General features: G+C 73.7%; 1 protein-coding gene across 1 annotated transcript; it reads left to right on the forward strand.

Annotated features, from left to right (window-relative positions):
• Positions 1 to 89: 89 nt before the first annotated feature.
• On the forward strand, positions 90 to 18467 carry VARS2 (valyl-tRNA synthetase 2, mitochondrial). Its single transcript, XM_068923842.1, has 28 exons — positions 90 to 299; positions 535 to 763; positions 1414 to 1514; positions 2155 to 2267; positions 3125 to 3191; positions 3720 to 3817; positions 5287 to 5368; positions 7030 to 7149; positions 8184 to 8295; positions 9022 to 9110; positions 9525 to 9615; positions 9703 to 9830; positions 11161 to 11264; positions 11349 to 11430; positions 11513 to 11589; positions 11676 to 11857; positions 12534 to 12604; positions 12698 to 12823; positions 13329 to 13433; positions 13665 to 13733; positions 13809 to 13887; positions 14007 to 14134; positions 14218 to 14370; positions 15264 to 15473; positions 15563 to 15674; positions 16821 to 17008; positions 17889 to 18023; positions 18334 to 18467. Exons 1-28 carry the CDS (start codon positions 90 to 92, stop codon positions 18454 to 18456), a joined length of 3384 nt encoding a protein of 1127 aa, XP_068779943.1. The 3' UTR covers positions 18457 to 18467.
• The last annotated feature ends 20 nt before the right edge of the window (positions 18468 to 18487 follow it).

The following is an 18487-nucleotide window of genomic DNA, read 5'->3' on the forward strand; positions in this document are numbered from 1 at the left end:
CCGGACGCCTGGGCCCCTCGCTGGTGGGGGGGAGGGGGGCACCCACCCGGGCGCCTGGGCCCTCAGCGCCCCGCCGCCCGCCAGGCAGCATGGCGGCCCCGGCGCTGGCGCGGGCTCTGCGGGGCGCCGGCAGCGGAGCGGGCCCCTGGGCGCGGGGGGGGCCCGGGGGGGGCCGGGGCCGCAGCGGGGGGGGGGCCGCCGGGCCCCCCGCCGGCGCCCAGCTCCAGGCCCGGGCCCACAAGGAGCGGCGGCAGCGGCGGCGGCAGCAGCGGGCGCAGCTGGGGGGCGCCGGGGCCCAGGTGCGCCGGGGGGGCCACTGGGGGGCACTGGGGGGCACTGGGAGATGAAGCTGGGGTGGTTGGGGGGCAACTGGAGGCCACTGGGGGCCTGGGAGAGGGACTGGGAGGGGCTCGGGGGGACTGGGGGGCGACTAGGGGGTGGGAGAGGGACTGGGAGGGGACTGGGGGGGCTCAAGGGAACTGGGGGGCGACTGGGGGGTGGGAGAGGGACTGGGGGGGACTGGGGGGGCTCAAGGGAACTGGGGGGCGACTGGGGGGTGGGAGAGGGACTGGGGGGGACTGGGAGAGGTGGAGAGGGGCCGGGGCGGGTCGCGGCGTGTCGCGGCGTGTCGTGGCGTGTCACGGCGTGTCGCGGCGTGTCGCAGCGTGTCGCGGCCCCCAGGCACCGGCTGCCCCCCCCAAGGCCTGGGCCCCCAAGGCGCAGCTGGAGTACGGCGGGTCGCTGGGCCCCGACGGGCGGAAGGGTACGGGGGGGCGGGGGGGACACGGGGCAACAGGTGAGGTGACGGGCAGGGTGACGCGGGGGCCGGCGGGGTGACACAGGTGACAGGTGGGGAGACACAGGGGTCAGGCGGGGTGACAGGCGGGTGATGCGGGGGCCGGCGGGGTGACACGGGTGACAGCGGGGGCTGGCAGGGTGACGCAGGTGCCGGGTGGGTGACACGGGGATCAGGTGGGGTGACGCGGGGGTGACGGGCGGGTGACGCGGGGGCTGGCAGGGTGACAGGCGGGTGACGGGCGGGTGACGCAGGGGCTGGCGGGGTGACAGGCGGGTGACGGGTGGGTGACGCGGGGGCCGGCGGGGTGACGCAGGGTGACGGGCGGGTGACACAGAGGCTGGCAGGGTGACGGGCGGGTGACGCGGGGGCCGGCGGGGTGACGCAGGGTGACGGGCGGGTGACACAGGGGCTGGCAGGGTGACGGGCGGGTGACGCAGGGGCCAGCGGGGTGACGCAGGGTGACGGGCGGGTGACACAGGGGCTGGCAGGGTGACGGGCGGGTGACGCGGGGGCCGGCGGGGTGACGCAGGGTGACGAGCGGGTGACACAGGGGCTGGCAGGGTGACGGGCGGGTGACGCGGGGGCCGGCGGGGTGACGCCCTGGGCCGCGGCAGGGGTGGAGGAGCCGCTGCCGCCCGCCTACAGCCCCCGCTACGTGGAGGCGGCCTGGTACAGCTGGTGGGAGCGGCGGGGGCTCTTCGCCCCCCGGCCCCCGGTGAGTGCACCGAGCAGCGCCCGGCCTCAGCCCCCATCGCTGCGCCGAGTGCTACCCGGCCTCAGCCCCCATCGCTGCGCCGAGCACTGCCCAGTTTCAGCCCTGTCCCTGCGCTGAGTGCTGCCCGGTCTCAGCCCCCATCGCTGCGCCGAGCGGCGCCCGGTCTCAGCCCCCGTCCCTGTGCTGAGTGCTACCCGGCCTCAGCCCCCATCGCTACACCGAGTGCTGCCCGGCCTCAGCCCTGTCCCTGCGCTGAGTGCTGCCCGGTCTCAGCCCCTGTCCCTGCGCCGAGCACTGCCCAGTCTCAGCCCCCATCGCTGCGCCGAGCGCTGCCTGGCCTCAGCCCCATCCCTGCGCCGAGCACTGCCCAGTCTCAGCCCCCATCGCTGCGCCGAGTGCTGCCTGGCCTCAGCCCCCGTCCCTGCGCCAAGCTGCCTCCAGCCTCGGCCCCATCGCTGCGCCGAACGCTGCCCGGGCCTCAGCCCCGTCCCCACCTCGCGCAGCGTCCTGTCTCGGCCCCCGTCGCTGCGCCGAGCGGCGCCCGGTCTCAGCGCCGACCCCCTCCCCGCACCGTGTCCCGTCTCGGCCCCCGTCGCTGCGCCGAGCGGCGCCCGGTCTCAGCGCCGACCCCTCCCCGCAGGCCGGGGGGGCCGAGCGGCGCCTGAGCCTGGTGCTGCCCCCCCCCAACGTCACGGGCTCCCTGCACCTGGGCCACGCGCTCACCGTCGCCCTGCAGGACGCCCTGGCCCGCTGGTGAGCCCCGCTCCGGGGGGGGGTCCCCAGGGTGCCCTTGGGTGCTGGGGGGGGTGGGGGGGTCCTGTACGTGCTGGGGGGGGTCCCAAGGGTGCTGGGGGGGGTCATGGAAGTGCCTGAGGGCTCCCACGGGTGCCTGGGGGGGATCCCCAGGGTGCCCTTGGGTGCTGTGGAGGGGGTGGGGGGTCCTGTACGTGCTGGGGGGGGTCCCAAGGGTGCTGGGGGGGGTCATGGAAGTGCCTGAGGGCTCCCATGGGTGCCTGGGAGGGTCCCTAGGGTGCCCTTGGGTGCTGGGGGAGGCCGGGGGGTCCTGTAGGTGCTGGGGGGGGGTCCCCAGGGTGCCCTTGGGTGCTGGGGGGGCCGGAGGGTCCTGTAGGTGCTGGGGGGGGTCCCAAGGGTGCTGGGGGGGTCATGGAAGTGCCTGGAGGGTCCCATGGGTGCTGGGGGGGGATCCTGCAGGTGCTGGGGGGGGGTCCCAAAGGTGGAGGGAGGGGGTCATGGAAGTGCCCTGGGGGGGTCTTGGGGGGCTCTGGGTGCTGGGAGGGGTCCCGTGGGGTTGGGGGGTGGTCCCAAGGGTGCTGGGGGGGGACTTGGGGTGCCCCAGGTGCTCAGGGGGTCCCGTGGGGCTGAGGGGGGGTCCCGTGGGTGCTGTGGGGGGTCATATAATTGCCCTTATAAGGGCCCCCCCGGTGGGGGGCCCTGGGTGCTGGGAGGGGTCCCGGGGGGGGTGTCAGGGCACCCTAGGGTGCTGGGGGGGTCCCCGGGGGGGTCTCCGGGTGCGCCTGGATGCTGGGGGGTCCCGGGGGCCGGGGGGGGGACACGCGGGGGGGACACGCGGGGACACGGCGCTGTGGCAGGCGGCGCATGCAGGGCTGGACGGTGCTGTGGGTGCCGGGCACCGACCACGCCGGGATCGCCACCCAGGTGAGGGCGCGCGCCGCGTCACCCCCCCCGCGTCACCCCCCCGCGTCACCCCCCCGCGTCACCCCCCGCCGCGTCACCCCCCCGCCGCGTCACCCCCCGCCGCGTCACCCCCGCGTCACCCCCTGCCGTGTCACCCCCCGCTGTGTCACCCCCCGCCGCGTCACCCCCCCCGTGTCACCCCCCCGCGTCACCTCCCGCCGCGTCACCCCCCGCCGCGTCACCCCCCGCCGCATCACCCCCCCCGCGTCACCCCGCCGCGTCACCCCCCCCGCGTCACCCCCCCACCGCGTCACCCCCGCCGCGTCACCCCCCCCGCGTCACCCCCCCGCGTCACCCCCCCCGCGTCACCCCCCCCGCGTCACCCCCCGCCGCGTCACCCCCCCGCCGCGTCACCCCCCGCCGCGTCACCCCCGCGTCACCCCCTGCCGTGTCACCCCCCGCTGCGTCACCCCCGCCACGTCACCTCCCCTCGTGTCACCCCGCGTCACCTCCCCGTGTCCCCCCGTGTCCCCGCGTGTCGCGGCGCAGGCGGTGGTGGAGCGGTGGCTGTGGCAGCGCCGGGGGCTGCGGCGCCAGGACCTGACGCGCTCCGAGTTCCTCGCCGAGGTCTGGGCCTGGAAGCAGCGGTGAGCGCCGGAGCACACGCGACACGCGTGGGGCGCGCCGGAGCACACGGGAGCACACGCGACACGCGTGGGGCGCGCCGGAGCACACGGGAGCACACGCGACACGCGTGGGGCGCGCCGGAGCACACGGGAGCACGCGTGGGACACGCGGGAGCACACGCGACACACATGGGACATGCGGGAGCACACGCGACACGCGTGGGACACGTGGGAGCACACGGGAGCACTTGTGGGACACGTGGGAGCACACGCGACACACGTGGGGCGCGCGGGAGCACACGCGACGTGGGACACGCGGGAGCACATGTGGGACACGCAGGAGCACACACAGGACATGCGGGACACGGGAGCACACGTGGGACACGCGAGCACACGTGGGAGCACACGCAACACGTGGGACATGCGGGAGCACACGCGGGAGCACATGCGACACGTGGGACGCGCGGGAGCACACGCGACGTGGGACACGCGGGAGCACATGTGGGACACGCAGGAGCACACACGGGACATGCGGGACACGGGAGCACACGTGGGACACGCGAGCACACGTGGGAGCACACGCAACACGTGGGACATGCGGGAGCACACGCGGGAGCACACGCGACACGTGGGACACGCGGGAGCACACGCGACGTGGGACACGCGGGAGCACATGTGGGACACGCGGGAGCACACACGGGACATGCGGGACACGGGAGCACACGTGGGACACGCGAGCACACGTGGGAGCACACGCAACACGTGGGACATGCGGGAGCACACGCGGGAGCACGCGCGACGTGGGACACGCGGGAGCACATGTGGGACACGCGGGAGCACACACGGGACATGCAGGACACGGGAGCACACGTGGGACACGCGAGCACACGTGGGAGCACACGCAACACGTGGGACATGCGGGAGCACACGCGGGAGCACACGCGACGTGGGACACGCGGGAGCACATGTGGGACACGCGGGAGCACACACGGGACATGCAGGACACGGGAGCACACGTGGGAGCACACGCAACACGTGGGACATGCGGGAGCACACGCGGGAGCACACGCGACACGTGGGACACGCGGGAGCACACGCGACGTGGGACACGCGGGAGCACATGTGGGACACGCGGGAGCACACACGGGACATGCGGGACACGGGAGCACACGTGGGACACGCGAGCACACGGAGCACACGCAACACGTGGGACACACGGGAGCACACGCGGGATACACGGGAGCACACGCGACACGCGTGGGACACGGGGGAGCACACGCGGGACACGCGGGGACCCCGGGGGCGGCGTGGGGACCCAGGGACCTGCAGGGAGCACACGGGACAGGAACACGGATCGGGCACGGGACAGGGACAGGGGAGGACGTGGATTGGGGACACGGGAGGACACGGGGGGGGACACGGGGGGGGGACACGGGGGGGGACACGGGGGGGGACACGGGAGGACACGGGAGGACGCGGGCGGCCCGCAGGCACGGCGACGACATCCTGCAGCAGCTGCGGGCGCTCGGGGCCTCGCTGGACTGGAGCCGCCTCGCCTTCACCATGGACCCCGTGAGCCCGCCCGGACGCCTGGGTCCCTCCCGGACGCCTGGGTCCCTCCCGCCCCACTCGGACGCCTGGGTCCCTCCCGCCTGCCCGCCCGGGCGCCTGGGTCCCTCCCGCCCCGCCCGGGCGCCTGGGTCCCTCCCGGACGCCTGGGTCCCTCCCTCCCGCCCGCCCGGACGCCTGGGTCCCTCCCGCCCGGACGCCTGGGTCCCTCCCGCCCCACCTGGACGCCTGGGTCCCTCCCGCCCCACTCGGACGCCTGGGTCCCTCCCGCCCCGCCCGGACGCCTGGGTCCCTCCCGGACGCCTGGGTCCCTCCCTCCCGCCCGCCCGGACGCCTGGGTCCCTCCCGCCCTGACGCCTGGGTCCCTCCCGCCCCACCTGGACGCCTGGGTCCCTCCCGCCCCACTCGGACGCCTGGGTCCCTCCCACCCGGACGCCTGGGTCCCTCCCGCCCCGACGCCTGGGTCCCTCCCGCCCGCCCGGACGCCTGGGTCCCTCCCGCCCGCCCACCCGCCTGGGCGCCTGGGTCCCTCCCGCCCCGCCCGGGCACCTGGGTCCCTCCCGGACGCCTGGGTCCCTCCCGCCCCGCCCCGACGCCTGGGTCCCTCCCACCCCGACGCCTGGGTCCCTCCCGCCCCGCCCGGGTGCCTGGGTCCCTCCCGCCCAGCCCCGGACACCTGGGTCCCTCCCGCCCCGCCCGGGCGCCTGGGTCCCTCCTGCCCCACCTGGACGCCTGGGTCCCTCCCGGACGCCTGGGTCCCTCCCGCCCCGCCCGGACGCCTGGGTCCCTCCCGCCCTGACGCCTGGGTCCCTCCCGCCCTGACGCCTGGGTCCCTCCCGCCCCACCTGGACGCCTGGGTCCCTCCCGCCCCACTCGGACGCCTGGGTCCCTCCCACCCGGACGCCTGGGTCCCTCCCGCCCGCCCGCCCGCCCACCCGGGCGCCTGGGTCCCTCCCGCCCCGCCCGGGCACCTGGGTCCCTCCCGGACGCCTGGGTCCCTCCCGCCCCGCCCCGACGCCTGGGTCCCTCCCACCCCGACGCCTGGGTCCCTCCCGCCCCGCCCGGGTGCCTGGGTCCCTCCCGCCCCACCTGGACGCCTGGGTCCCTCCCGGACGCCTGGGTCCCTCCCGCCCCGCCCGGACGCCTGGGTCCCTCCCGCCTGCCCGCCCGGGCGCCTGGGTCCCTCCCGCCCAGCCCCGGACACCTGGGTCCCTCCCGCCTGCCCGCCCGGGTGCCTGGGTCCCTCCCGCCCCACCTGGACGCCTGGGTCCCTCCCGGACGCCTGGGTCCCTCCTGCCCCGCCCGGACGCCTGGGTCCCTCCCGCCTGCCCGCCCGGGCGCCTGGGTCCCTCCCTCCCACCCGGGCGCCTGGGTCCCTCCCGCCCAGCCCCGGACACCTGGGTCCCTCCCGCCCCGCCCGGGCGCCTGGGTCCCTCCCGCCCCGCTCGGACGCCTGGGTCCCTCCCGCCCGCCCCGATGCCTGGGTCCGTCCCGCCCGCCCCGATGCCTGGGTCCCTCCCGCCCCGCCCGGACGCCTGGGTCCCTCCCGCCCCAGCCCCACCCGGACGCCTGGGTCCCTCCCGCCCTGCCCGGACACCTGGGCCCCTCCCGCCCCAGCCCCAGCCCGGACGCCTGGGCCCGGCGGTGACGCGGGGCCCCCGCAGGGCTTCTCGCGGGCGGTGGCGGAGGCCTTCGCCCGGCTGCACGGGGCCGGGCTGGTTTACCGCGAGCGGCGCCTCGTCAACTGGTCGTGCGCCCTGCGCTCCGCCCTGGCCGACGTCGAGGTGAGCGCCTGCCTGGCGTGCGCTCGGCGTGTGCCTGGCGTGTGCTTGGTGTGTGCCTGGCGTGTGCTCGGCGTGTGCCTGGCGTGTGCTCGGCGTGTGCTCGGCGTGTGCTCGGCGTGTGCCTGGCGTGTGCTTGGTGTGTGCCTGGCGTGTGCTTGGTGTGTGCCTGGCGTGTGCTCGGCGTGTGCCTGGCGTGTGCCTGGCGTGTGCTCGGCGTGTGCCTGGTGTGTGCTCGGCGTGTGCTCGGCGTGTGCCTGGCGTGTGCCTGGTGTGTGCTCAGTGTGTGCTCGGCGTGTGCTTGGCGTGTGCCTGGCGTGTGCCTGGTGTGTGCTCAGTGTGTGCTTGGCGTGTGTTCCGCATGCGCCAGGCGTGTGCTTTGCGTGCGCTTGGCGTGTGTTCGGCGTGTGCCTGGCGTGTGCCTGCCGTGTGCCTGGTGTGTGCTCGGCGTGTGCTTGGCATGTGCTTGGCGTGTGTTCCGCATGCACCAGGTGTGTGCTTCACGTGCGCCAGGCGTGTTTGGCGTGTGCTTGGCGTGTGTTCGGCGTGTGCCTGACGTGCGCTGGGCGTGTGCTCAGTGTGTGCCCAGCATGTGCCTGGCACGTGTTCGGCGTGTACTTGGCATGTGCTCAGGATGTGCTCGGCGTGTGCCTGGCGTGTGCTTGTGGTGTGCCTGGCGTGTGCTTGGCGTGTGCTTAGCATGTGCCCGGCGTGTGCTTGTGTGTCCGGCCTGTGCCTGGCATGTGCTTGGTGTGTGTTTGGCATGTGCTCAGCATGTGCCTGGCATGTGCTTGACGTGTGCCCGGCGTGTGCTTGACGTGTGCGTGGCATGTGTTTGGCATGTGCTCGGCATGTGCTTGGCGTGTGCCTGGCATGTGCCCAGTGTGTGCTTGGCATGTGCTTGAAGTGTGCTCAGCGTGTACCCGGCGTGTACTTGGCGCGGGCTTGACGTGCGCTCGGCGTGCGCCTGGCGTGTGCCCGGCGCGGCTCGCGGGCGCCCGCCGAGCCCTTAGCGTGTGGGCGCCCGGGGGGGGCAGGTGGAGCGGCGGGCGCTGGCCGGCCCCACGGCGCTGCGCGTCCCCGGCTGCCCCCAGCCCGTCACCTTCGGCGTCCTCGTCACCTTCGCCTACCCCGTGCACGGCGACGAGGGTGAGTGGCGGCGGGCACGCGTGCCCTTAGCGTGTTCCCCGCCCGCGCGGGACCTTCCGGGCGCTCGGGGCGGCCCCTCGTCGCCTGTGTCCGTCCCCTCCCCGGGTGGGACCTGTAGGGGTAGGTGCGCGTGGCTGGCGCCTCCTTAGCGTGTCCTTAGCGTGTTCGCTGCCTACTCGGGTTATTCTGCGTCCCCGCGTGTGGCGGTTGCTCACTCACGCGGGTCCTTTCCGTGTCCCTGGCGCAGCCCCACGCGCCGTCCCGCGTGCACACGGCTCCTTCCGTGTCCCCGACGCGTGTCCCTTGCGTGTCCGTCCCGCACATGGGGCTTTCCATGTCCCCAGCGCGTGTCCTTTGCCTGTCTCTCGCACACGCGGATTCTTCCGTCTCCCTGATGCGTGTCCTTTGCGTGTCCTTCACACACGGGTCCTCCCCGCGGGCCCGACGTGGCCCCACGCCTTTCCTCCAGGCCCGCGGGGGCTGTCACGCCTGTCCCCCCCACGTATGTCCCCCCTACGTGACCCCCCGACACGCGTGACCCCCCGACACGCGTGTCTCTCCACACGTGTCCCCCCATGTGTCCCCCAACACACGTGTCCCCCATGTGTCCCCCCCGACACGCGTGTCCCCCCGACACGCGTGACCCCCCGACACGCGTGTCCCCCAACACGCGTGTCTCTCCACACGTGTCCCCCCATGTGTCCCCCCGACACGCGTGTGCGCCAGGCCTGGAGCTGCCGGTGGCCACCACCCGCCCGGAGACGATGCTGGGGGACGTGGCCGTGGCCGTGCACCCGGGGGACCCCCGCTACACGGTACGGGGGCGGGGCTGGGGGCGGGGCTTCTGCAGCCGGGGGCGGGGCTTGAGCACCAGCCGGGGGAGGCGGGGCCTCGTGGGAGCTAATAGGGATCTTCCCAGCTTGGAGGTGGGGCTTGGGGGGGCGGGACCTTTGGTGGGGGCGGAGCTCTTTCCCGGTGGGTGGGGCTTCCTCATACCCTGCCAGAGATTGGTGGGGAGGGGGGTGATGTCATGTGCTAGCCCCACCCCCTCGCTAATGGAGAGGGAGGGGCTTCCTAAGGGGGGGCGGGGCTTGGCAGGGCCTTAAAGGGGCAGGCGCAGGGCGGAGGGACCGGCTCGAGGAGGTGGGGCATGGGGAGGGGGGCGTGGCCTGGAAGAGGGGGCGTGGCCAGCACTGACCCCGCCCCCTTGTCCCTCCCCCCCCCCCCAGCACCTGCATGGCCGCCAGCTCCGGCACCCGTTCACGGGGCGGCTGCTGCCCGTCGTCGCCGACCCCGCGGTGGAGCCCGGCCGCGGCACCGGTACGGCGGGGGCGCCGGTACGGGGGGGGGTGGGGGGGGACACCGGGTGACGGCGGGTGACGGTCGCCGCGGCAACGGTCCCCGCAGGGGCGGTGAAGGTGACGCCGGGCCACAGCCCCCCCGACCTGGCGCTGGCCCGGGCCCACGGGCTGCCCCTGCTCTCGGTCATCGGCGACGACGGCGCCATGCGCCCCCCGGACGGCGGCTGGCTCCAGGTACCGCCGCCCCCGCGTCACCCCGCCGCGTCCCCTTGGTCCTTCTGGGTGTCCCCGACCGCCTCCCCCTGTCCCCGACCGTCTCCCCGTGTCCCCAGCCGCGTCCCCTTGGTCCTTCTGGGTGTCCCCGACCGCCTCCCCCTGTCCCCGACCGTCTCCCCGCGTCACCCCGCCGCGTCCCCTTGGTCCTTCTGGGTGTCCCCGACCGCCTCCCCCTGTCCCCGACCGTCTCCCCATGTCCCCGACCGTCTCCCCGTGTCCCCCGCCGCGTCCCCTTGGTCCTTCCGGGTGTCCCCGACCGCCTCCCCCTGTCCCCGACCGTCTCCCCGTGTCCCCCGCCGCGTCCCCTTGGTCCTTCTGGGTGTCCCCGACCGCCTCCCCCTGTCCCCGACCGTCTCCCCGCGTCACCCCGCCGCGTCCCCTTGGTCCTTCTGGGTGTCCCCGACCGCCTCCCCCTGTCCCCGACCGTCTCCCCGTGTCCCCCGCCGCGTCCCCTTGGTCCTTCTGGGTGTCCCCGACCGCCTCCCCCTGTCCCCGACCGCCTCCCCGTGTCCCCCGCCGCGTCCCCTTGGTCCTTCTGGGGGTCCCCGACCGCCTCCCCCTGTCCCCGACCGTCTCCCCGTGTCCCCCGCCGCGTCCCCTTGGTCCTTCTGGGTGTCCCCGACCGCCTCCCCCTGTCCCCGACCGCCTCCCCGTGTCCCCCGCCGCGTCCCCTTGGTCCTTCTGGGGGTCCCCGACCGCCTCCCCCTGTCCCCGACCGCCTCCCCGTGTCCCCCGCCGCGTCCCCTTGGTCCTTCTGGGTGTCCCCGACCGCCTCCCCCTGTCCCCGACCGTCTCCCCGTGTCCCCCGCCGCGTCCCCTTGGTCCTTCTGGGTGTCCCCGACCGCCTCCCCCTGTCCCCGACCGCCTCCCCGCGTCCCCCGTCGCGTCCCCTTGGTCCTTCTGGGTGTCCCCGACCGCCTCCCCCTGTCCCCGACCGTCTCCCTGTGTCCCCCGCCGCGTCCCCTTGTTCCTTCTGGGTGTCCCCGACCGCCTCCCCCTGTCCCCGACCGTCTCCCTGTGTCCCCCGCCGCGTTCCCTTGGTCCTTCCCCCTGTCCCCAACCACTTCCCCGTGTCCCCGTGTCCCCAGCTGTGTCCTCGAGCCCTCGAGTCTGGTGTCCAGCTGCCTCCCAGCGTCCCCAGCTGTCCCCCGCCGCGTCCCCTTGATCCTCCCCTCTGCCGGCCCCCAACCGGCTCCCCACGTCCCTCCCGTCCCTGAGTCCCCGGCTGCGTCCCCGAATCCCCTCCGTCCCCGCGTCCCCCCACCCCAGCCGCCCGCCCCGTCCCCAGGGCGTCCACCGCTTCGTGGCGCGCGACAAGGTGGTGGCGGCGCTGGCCGAGCGAGGCCTCTACCGCGGGAGCCAGGACCACGCCACGACGCTGCCGCTGTGCAGGTACCGCCGCGTCCCCCGCCCGTCCCCCCCGCCGCCCGTCACCCGCCCGGCCGGGCCTGAGGTGGCCTCCCCGTGTCCCCGCAGCCGCTCGGGCGACGTCGTCGAGTACCTGCTCAAGAGCCAGTGGTTCCTGCGGTGCCGGGAGATGGCGCAGCGCGCCCGCGAGGTGACGTGACCGCCGGGGCGGGCCGCCCGGACCCCTGGGTGCCTGCCGGCGGTGACGGTGACGTCCCCTCTGCCTTCTTCAGGCGGTGACGTCGGGTCGCCTCCAGCTCGTTCCCAAATTCCACGAGAAGAACTGGAAAACCTGGATGGACAACGCCGGGTGAGGCACCCCAGACGTCCGCGCCGGGGGCCCAGGCGTCCGGGCCCCGCTGACGCCGCTCTCCCCCCCCCCCAACCCCCCCGCAGGGACTGGTGCCTGTCGCGGCAGCTGTGGTGGGGACACCGGGTGCCGGCGTACCGGGTGGTGGCACCGGCGGGCGCCCCCGAGGACGAGGGGCCCTGGGCCGTGGGGCGCAGCGAGGCCGAGGCCCGGGCCGCCGCCGCCCGCGACCTCCGCTGCCCCCCGCACGCCGTCCAGCTCCAGCAAGGTGAGACCCCCCCTCCCCGGCACCCCCGAATCCCCTCTGCCAACCCCAAAATCTCCTTCTGACGCCCCCTGAATCCCCTCCGGCACCCCTACATCCTTTCCGGTACCCCCCACACCCCTTCCGGCACCCCCAAATCCCTTTTGGCACCTCAGAATCCCTTCTGGCACCCCCGAATCCTCTCTAGCACCCCCAAAATCCTTTCTCGTTCCCCCAAAATCTCTTCCGGCGTATCAACGTTTTCTTCGTGCTCCCAAAATCCCCTCCGGCACCCTCAGATTCTCTCAAGCACCCCCAAAATCCCCTCCTGCACTCCCAGGCCTCCTCTGGCCCCCCCAAAATCCCTTCCGGCAGCCCTAAACTTTCTACAGCGACCCCAATTCCCCTTGGGTACCCGCGGCGCCCTTCTAGCAGCCCCAAATCCTCCCCAGAGCCCCCCCAAATCCGCTCCAACCCCCCATAACTTTCTACAGCCCCCCCAAATTTCCTCTAGTACCCCCTGAAGCCCGTCTCAGCCCCCTAGGAGATTCTCTAGTGGCTACTATGGGGTTGCGCCGCCCCTTGCGGGGGGGCCGGGCACCTCGGGGTGCCCCCCGGCTCCGGCGCGGCCCGAGGGCTCCGAACCCTTTTTGGGAGCCCCCCCTCCCCGCCCCACCCCAAACCCGGCGGCCCTTTGCAGACCCCGACGTCCTGGACACCTGGTTCTCCTCGGCGCTCTTCCCCTTCGCCGCGCTGGGCTGGCCGGATGAGGTGAGAGGCGACCACGGAGGGGAGGCAACGGGCCGGGGTGGGGCACAGAGGAACAACGTCCCCGTCACCCCCGTGTCCCCCTCGTGTCCCCAGACACCCGACCTGCGGCGCTTCTACCCCACGAACGTGCTGGAGACCGGCAGCGACCTGCTCTTCTTCTGGGTGGCCCGGATGGTGATGCTGGGGCAGGAGCTCACGGGGCAGCTGCCCTTCTCCCAGGTGGGAGGGGGGGCGTGGGGCAGGAGCGGGGCTGGCAGGAGGTCCCCAGGGGTCCCCTGTCACCCCCCGGGTGTTTCCTCTGTCCCTGGCGGGGGGTCCCTTGTCCCGCTTCAGCGATCCTGAAGGGTTCTTCGGGTCATCACAGGGTTTCTTGTCCTCCTGGTGCTCTTTGGTGTTCCTAGGGGTCCTCTTTGTCCGTGGGGCGTCTTTTGTCCCACCTTGGTGTTCCCAAAGGGTCTTCCGTGTCCCCAGGGATCTCCCGGCTTGCTCTTGGGACTTCGTGGTGTCTGCAGATGTCCCCTGCGTCCCACTGGGCTTCCCCAGGGGTCCTCTTTGTCCCTGGGGTGTCACTTGTCCCACCTTGGCCTTCCCGAAGGGTGCTCCGTGTCCACAGGGATCTCCCGTTCCCCTCCTGGGACTCCCTGGTGTCCCCAGGGGTCTGCTGTGCCCCCTTGGGGTTTCCCGGGGTCCCCCCCCCCCAGTGCTGCCCGTGCCCCTCCTCCAGGTGGTGCTGCACTCGCTGGTGCGCGACGCCCACGGGCGCAAGATGAGCAAGTCGCTGGGCAACGTCATCGACCCCCGCGACGTCATCGCCGGCGCCTCCCTCCAGGTACCGCAGACCCCGCGGTGACATCCCCCGGGGGCCCGACCGCAGCACCCCCCCACCCGGAGCCCCTACCGTAACAAACTCGCGTTGTCGGGAACCTCGCCGTGACAGACGCGCGCTTCCTGGAGACCCTACGATAACAGACCCGGCTGCGTCCCAAAACCCTGCGACAACAGACTCGCTGCCCTTCGCCGCCACGGGGCGTTTGTTATTGTGGGGTCTCCTGTATTGCAGGAGCTGCAGGACAGGCTCCACCGCGGCATCCTGGACCCCCATGAGCTGGCGATAGCCACGGAGGGCCAGGTGGGACCTGTGTCTTGTCCCCGTCCCCCCCCAATCCCTTTCTGTCCCCCCCTAATGCTTGTCCGGTCCCTCCAGAAGCGCCAGTTCCCCCACGGCATCCCCGAGTGCGGCACGGACGCCCTCCGCATGGCCCTGTGCTCCCACAACGTCCACGGTAAGGAGGGAAGGAGCGCCGGGTGGGGCCCGTCCCCACCGCGAGGGACCCGTCCCCACCGCGAGGGACCCCCGTCCCCCACCCCGGGGACCCGTCCACACCTCCGCGTCTCTCCCCAGGCGACGACATCCGGCTGGACGTGGGCACCGTCCTGAGCTACCGGCACTTCTGCAACAAGCTCTGGAACGCCGTCAAGTTCGTCCTGGACGCCCTGGGCCCCGACTTCGTCCCCCAGCCCCCCGAGGAGGTACCGGGCCGGGGCTGGGGCGAGGTGGGGGCAGCTTCCCGCGATCCCTTTCCGTTCCTCCCGCTGCTCCTCTTCCTCGGCAGACGGAGCCCCAGCACCCCATGGACCGCTGGGTGCTGAGCCGGCTGGCCCAGGCGGCGGCCGAGTGCGAGCGGCGCATGGAGGCCTTCGAGCTCCACGGCGCCGTGGCGGCCGCCCACCACTTCTGGCTGCGGAGCTTCTGCGACGTCTACCTGGTGGGTGCGCGCGGCCGTCTGGCCGGCCGGCCCCTCGGGTCTCCTCGAGCGCTGAACCCAGCCCGGCCGCGTGCCCTTGAGCGTGTCCTTCCGTCCATCCCACCCAACCCCATGGGTGTCCTTCAACGTTGAGCCCAGCCCAGTTTATTTTGGTTGACCCTGTCCGTTTGTCCAAGCCAACCCCTGGCATTTCCTCGAACGTTGAACCCAGCCCAGCCGTGTCTGTCGCCCTGTCCTGCCCTGCCCAAAGTATCTCCTTGAACTTTGAGCCTGGTCCACCTCAGCATGTTTCACTGCATCCGTCTGTCCATCACACGCGACCCTTTGGGGCTCCTTGAGCGTTGACCGTAGCCCACGCTCCTCTTGTCGAGCGTTTCTATACGTCTGTCCGACCCCAGTTATCAGATCTTGAATTCGAACGTAGTTCAGCTTGCTGTTGGACGCGTCTGTCCGTCGTTACCTCTTGGGTCTCCTTGAACGCTGAGCTTGGCCCAGTTACGCCCGTCTGTCTGTCCCGCCCAACCCAGTGTATCTCCTTGAACTCCAGGCCGGGCCTACCTTAGCTTGGTTGGTGGTGTCCATCCGTCCACCCACCCAACCGGTTGGGTCTGCCCGAGCATTGACCTTAGTCCACCTTTGTCCCGTTGACTGCGTCCATCCGTCTGACCGACCCGACCCCCCGGGTCTTGAACTCGACCCTAATTTGCTCCTTTCCTGTTGGACGCGCTTGTCTGTCCGCACCTCTGCCCCGTTGGGTCTCCTCGAGCGTTGACCCTGGTCCACCCTCCCCCCGTTGCCCGCGTCCATCCGCCCCACCCGCCGCGCGCCCTCGAGCGTTGGCCGACGCCGTCCGTCCGTCCGTCCCACCCGCCCCCCCCAACCCCGCCGTGCAGGAGACGGCCAAGCCGGAGCTGCGCGGGGAGGACGCCGGGCGCCGCGCCGAGACCCGCCAGACGCTGCTGACCTGCGCCGAGCTGGGCCTGCGCCTCCTGGCCCCCTTCATGCCCTACGTGACGGAGGAGCTGTGGCAGCGCCTGCCCCGCGCCCGCCCCCCGGCGCCCCCCAGCGTCTGCCTGGCCGAGTACCCCCGCGGCCAGCCCCTGGTGAGCCCCGGCGCGAGCTGGGTGGGCGGCGGGGCCTGCGCGCCCTCGCCGGGCCCTGACGCCTCCCCCACTGCGTGTGTCCCCCCCAGGCCCGCTGGCTCTGCCCCCAAGTCGAGGCCGACGTGGCGGTCCTGCTGGACGTGGTCCGGGCCGCGCGCGCCCTCCGCGACGTCTTCCGCCTCGGCTCCGCCCGCCCACCTGGTGAGTAGAGTCGGTGCTTTCAAGATGGCTGCTGGGGCGGGGGAGAAGCGAGTGTCTCAGCATGGACCGGCGTGGGCCCCGCGTCCCCCAAGATGGCTACTCGGGTGGGGGAGAAGTGCGTGTGCCAGCAGGCACCGGGGTGGCCAGTGTGGTGGGGGTGCCACGTCCCCCAAGATGGCGGCGGGGGTGGTGGAGGAGCAGGTGTCCCAGCATGCATTGGGGCGGGGCCCAGGTGCCCCAAGATAGCGGCGGAGGAGCGGGTGTCCCAGCATGCAGCAGGGCAGGCAGTCTGGGGCAGGCCCCACGTGCCCCAAGATGGCCACCGAGGGTGATAGAGGAGCAGGTGTCCCAGCATGCAGCAGGGCAGGCAGTCTGGGGCAGGCCCCACGTGCCCCAAGATGGCCACCGAGGGTGATAGAGGAGCAGGTGTTCCAGCATGCATTGGGGTGGGGCCCAGGTGCCCCAAAATAGCGGCGGAGGAGCGGGTGTCCCAGCATGCACTGCGGCGGGCCCCACATCCCCCAAGATGGCCACCAGAGGTGGCGGAGGAGCGGGTATCCCAGCATGCAGCAGGGCAGGCAGTCTGGGGCAGGCCCCACGTCCCCCAGGATGGCCACCGAGGGTGATAGAGGAGCAGGTGTCCCAGCATGCAGTGGGGCAGGCCCCACGTGCCCCAAGATGGCCGCTGGGGGTGGGGGAAGAGCGGGTGTCCCAGCATGCAGTGGGGCGGGCAGTCTGGGGCAGGCCTCATGTGCCCCAAGATGGCTGCTGGGGGTGATAGAGGAGCGGGTGTCCCAGCATGCAGTGGGGCGGGCAGTCTGGGGCGGGCCTCACGTCCCCCAAGATGGCCGCTGGGGGTGGGGGAGGAGCGGGTGTCCCAGCATGCAGTGGGGCGGGCAGTCTGGGGCAGGCCTCACGTCCCCCAAGATGGCCGCTGGGGGTGGGGGAGGAGCGGGTGTCCCAGCATGCAGTGGGGCGGGCAGTCTGGGGCAGGCCCCAGTGCCCCAAGATGGCCAGCGGGGGCGGGTGGTGGGGGAGGAGCGGGCGTCCCAGCGTGCCCTGGGGCGGCCCCGAGATGGCGGCGCGCGGCGGGGGCGGCCATGCTGGGGGCGGGGCCGGGGCCGCGTCCCACCATGCCGTGCGCAGTGGCGGTGCGGTGCCCGGAGCCGGCCCGGGGGGCGCTGGGGGGGCCGCTCGGCTCCGCCCTCCGGGCCCTGGCCCAGGTGGGGCCCCTGCGGCTCCTCCCCCCGGGGGCGGGGCCTGGCCCGGGGGCGGGGCCCGGCTGGGTGGGGGCCGGGGCCGGCCCCCACGCCCACGTCTACCTCTGCCTGCAGGTGAGGCCCAGGGCATTGTGGGATAGTGGGGGACCTGGGGGGGGGGGTCATCCTGGGGCATCGTGGGATGTTGGGGGACCTGGGGGGGGTCATCCTGGGGCATCGTGGGATGTTGGGGGACCTGGGGGGGGTCATCCCGGGGCATCATGGGATAGTGGGGGGGGTCATCCCAGGGGTGGGGGGGGTGTTGTCCCAGGGCATTATGGGATGCTGGGAGACCTGGGGGGGGGGGGTCACCCTGGGGCATCGTGGGATAGTGGGGGACCCTGGGGGGGGGTCACCCCAGGGCATGATGGGACGGTGGGGGTCCTGGGGGGGGGACTAGAGCATTATGGGACATTGGGGGTCACCCTGGGGTATTATGGGATGCTGGGGGGGGGCCCTGGGGCATGATGGGACGCTGGGTGTCCTGGGGGGGGGGAGCCCCGGGGCATGATGGGACGCTGGGGGTCCTGGGGGGGGGAGCCCCGGGGCATGATGGGACGCTGGGGGTCCTGGGGGACCCCACGCCGCCCCGGGGCACGCTGGGACGCTGGGGGTCCGGGGGGGGGAGCCCTGGGGGATGATGGGACGGTGGGGGTCCTGGGGGGAGCCCCGGGGCACGCTGGGGGTCCTGGGGGGGGGAGCCCCGGGGCATGATGGGACGCTGGGGGTCCTGGGGGACCCCGTGCCGCCCCGGGGCACGCTGGGACGCTGGGGGTCCAGGGGGGGGGGGAGCCCCGGGGCATGATGGGACGGTGGGGGTCCTGGGGGGAGCCCCGGGGCACGCTGGGGGTCCTGGGGGGGGGAGCCCCGGGGCATGATGGGACACTGGGGGTCCTGGGGGACCCCGCGCCGCCCCGGGGCACGCTGGGACGCTGGGGGACCCCCCGCCGCCCAGGGCCTGGTGGAGCCGGGGGCGGCGCGGAGCCGCCTGGGCAGCCGCCAGCGGAGCCTCCAGCGCCGCCTCGAGGGCCTGGAGCGGGCCCAGGCGTCCGGGCGCCCCCCCGCCCAGCCGCAGCAGCAGCAGCAGCAGGTACCGCCGCGCCGCCTCGTTAGCCTGCCTTCGTTCGGCTAATTAGCACCGAGAGCGCTGGCTGGGGGGGGGGGTGTCGTGTCTCGTTAGCGCCGCTCTCCTCGTTAGCGCCAGGCGGCTGCAGCCTTTCCCGCGGCCCCTTCGTTAGCTTGGGGGTCCCCGGAGCCCTCTCGTTCGCCTCGTTAGCATCGTTAACCTCGTTAGTGTGAGGCGGGGTGGGGGGGGGAGGTTATTTGAAGCTGCCTCGTTAGCATGGGGGGGGGGGTTCGTTAGCTCTGCCCTCATTAACGCTCCCCCCCGCCCCCCGCAGGTGGCCGCCCTGCGCGCCGAGCTGGCCCACCTGGCCCAGGCGCTGGAGGCCCTGGGCCCCCCCGGCGAGGACCCAGGCGTCCGGGCCCCCCCCCAGGACTCCGGGGCCCCCAGAGCCCAATAAACCGCTGGGAAACCCTAACGACTCGCTCGCC

The sequence above is a fragment of the Struthio camelus genome, chromosome 36, assembly GCF_040807025.1.
Source record: "Struthio camelus isolate bStrCam1 chromosome 36, bStrCam1.hap1, whole genome shotgun sequence".
Taxonomy (NCBI): domain Eukaryota; kingdom Metazoa; phylum Chordata; class Aves; order Struthioniformes; family Struthionidae; genus Struthio; species Struthio camelus.

Bases quoted from the DNA above. Each gene is read 5' to 3' on its own strand.
- VARS2 (XM_068923842.1), top strand. From the start codon at position 90: ATGGCGGCCCCGGCGCTGGCGCGGGCTCTGCGGGGCGCCGGCAGCGGA. The intron at 7,150-8,183 runs GTGAGCGCCTGC...CGGGGGGGGCAG, and splicing joins CCGCCCTGGCCGACGTCGAG to GTGGAGCGGCGGGCGCTGGC. The intron at 13,888-14,006 runs GTAAGGAGGGAA...GTCTCTCCCCAG, and splicing joins GTGCTCCCACAACGTCCACG to GCGACGACATCCGGCTGGAC.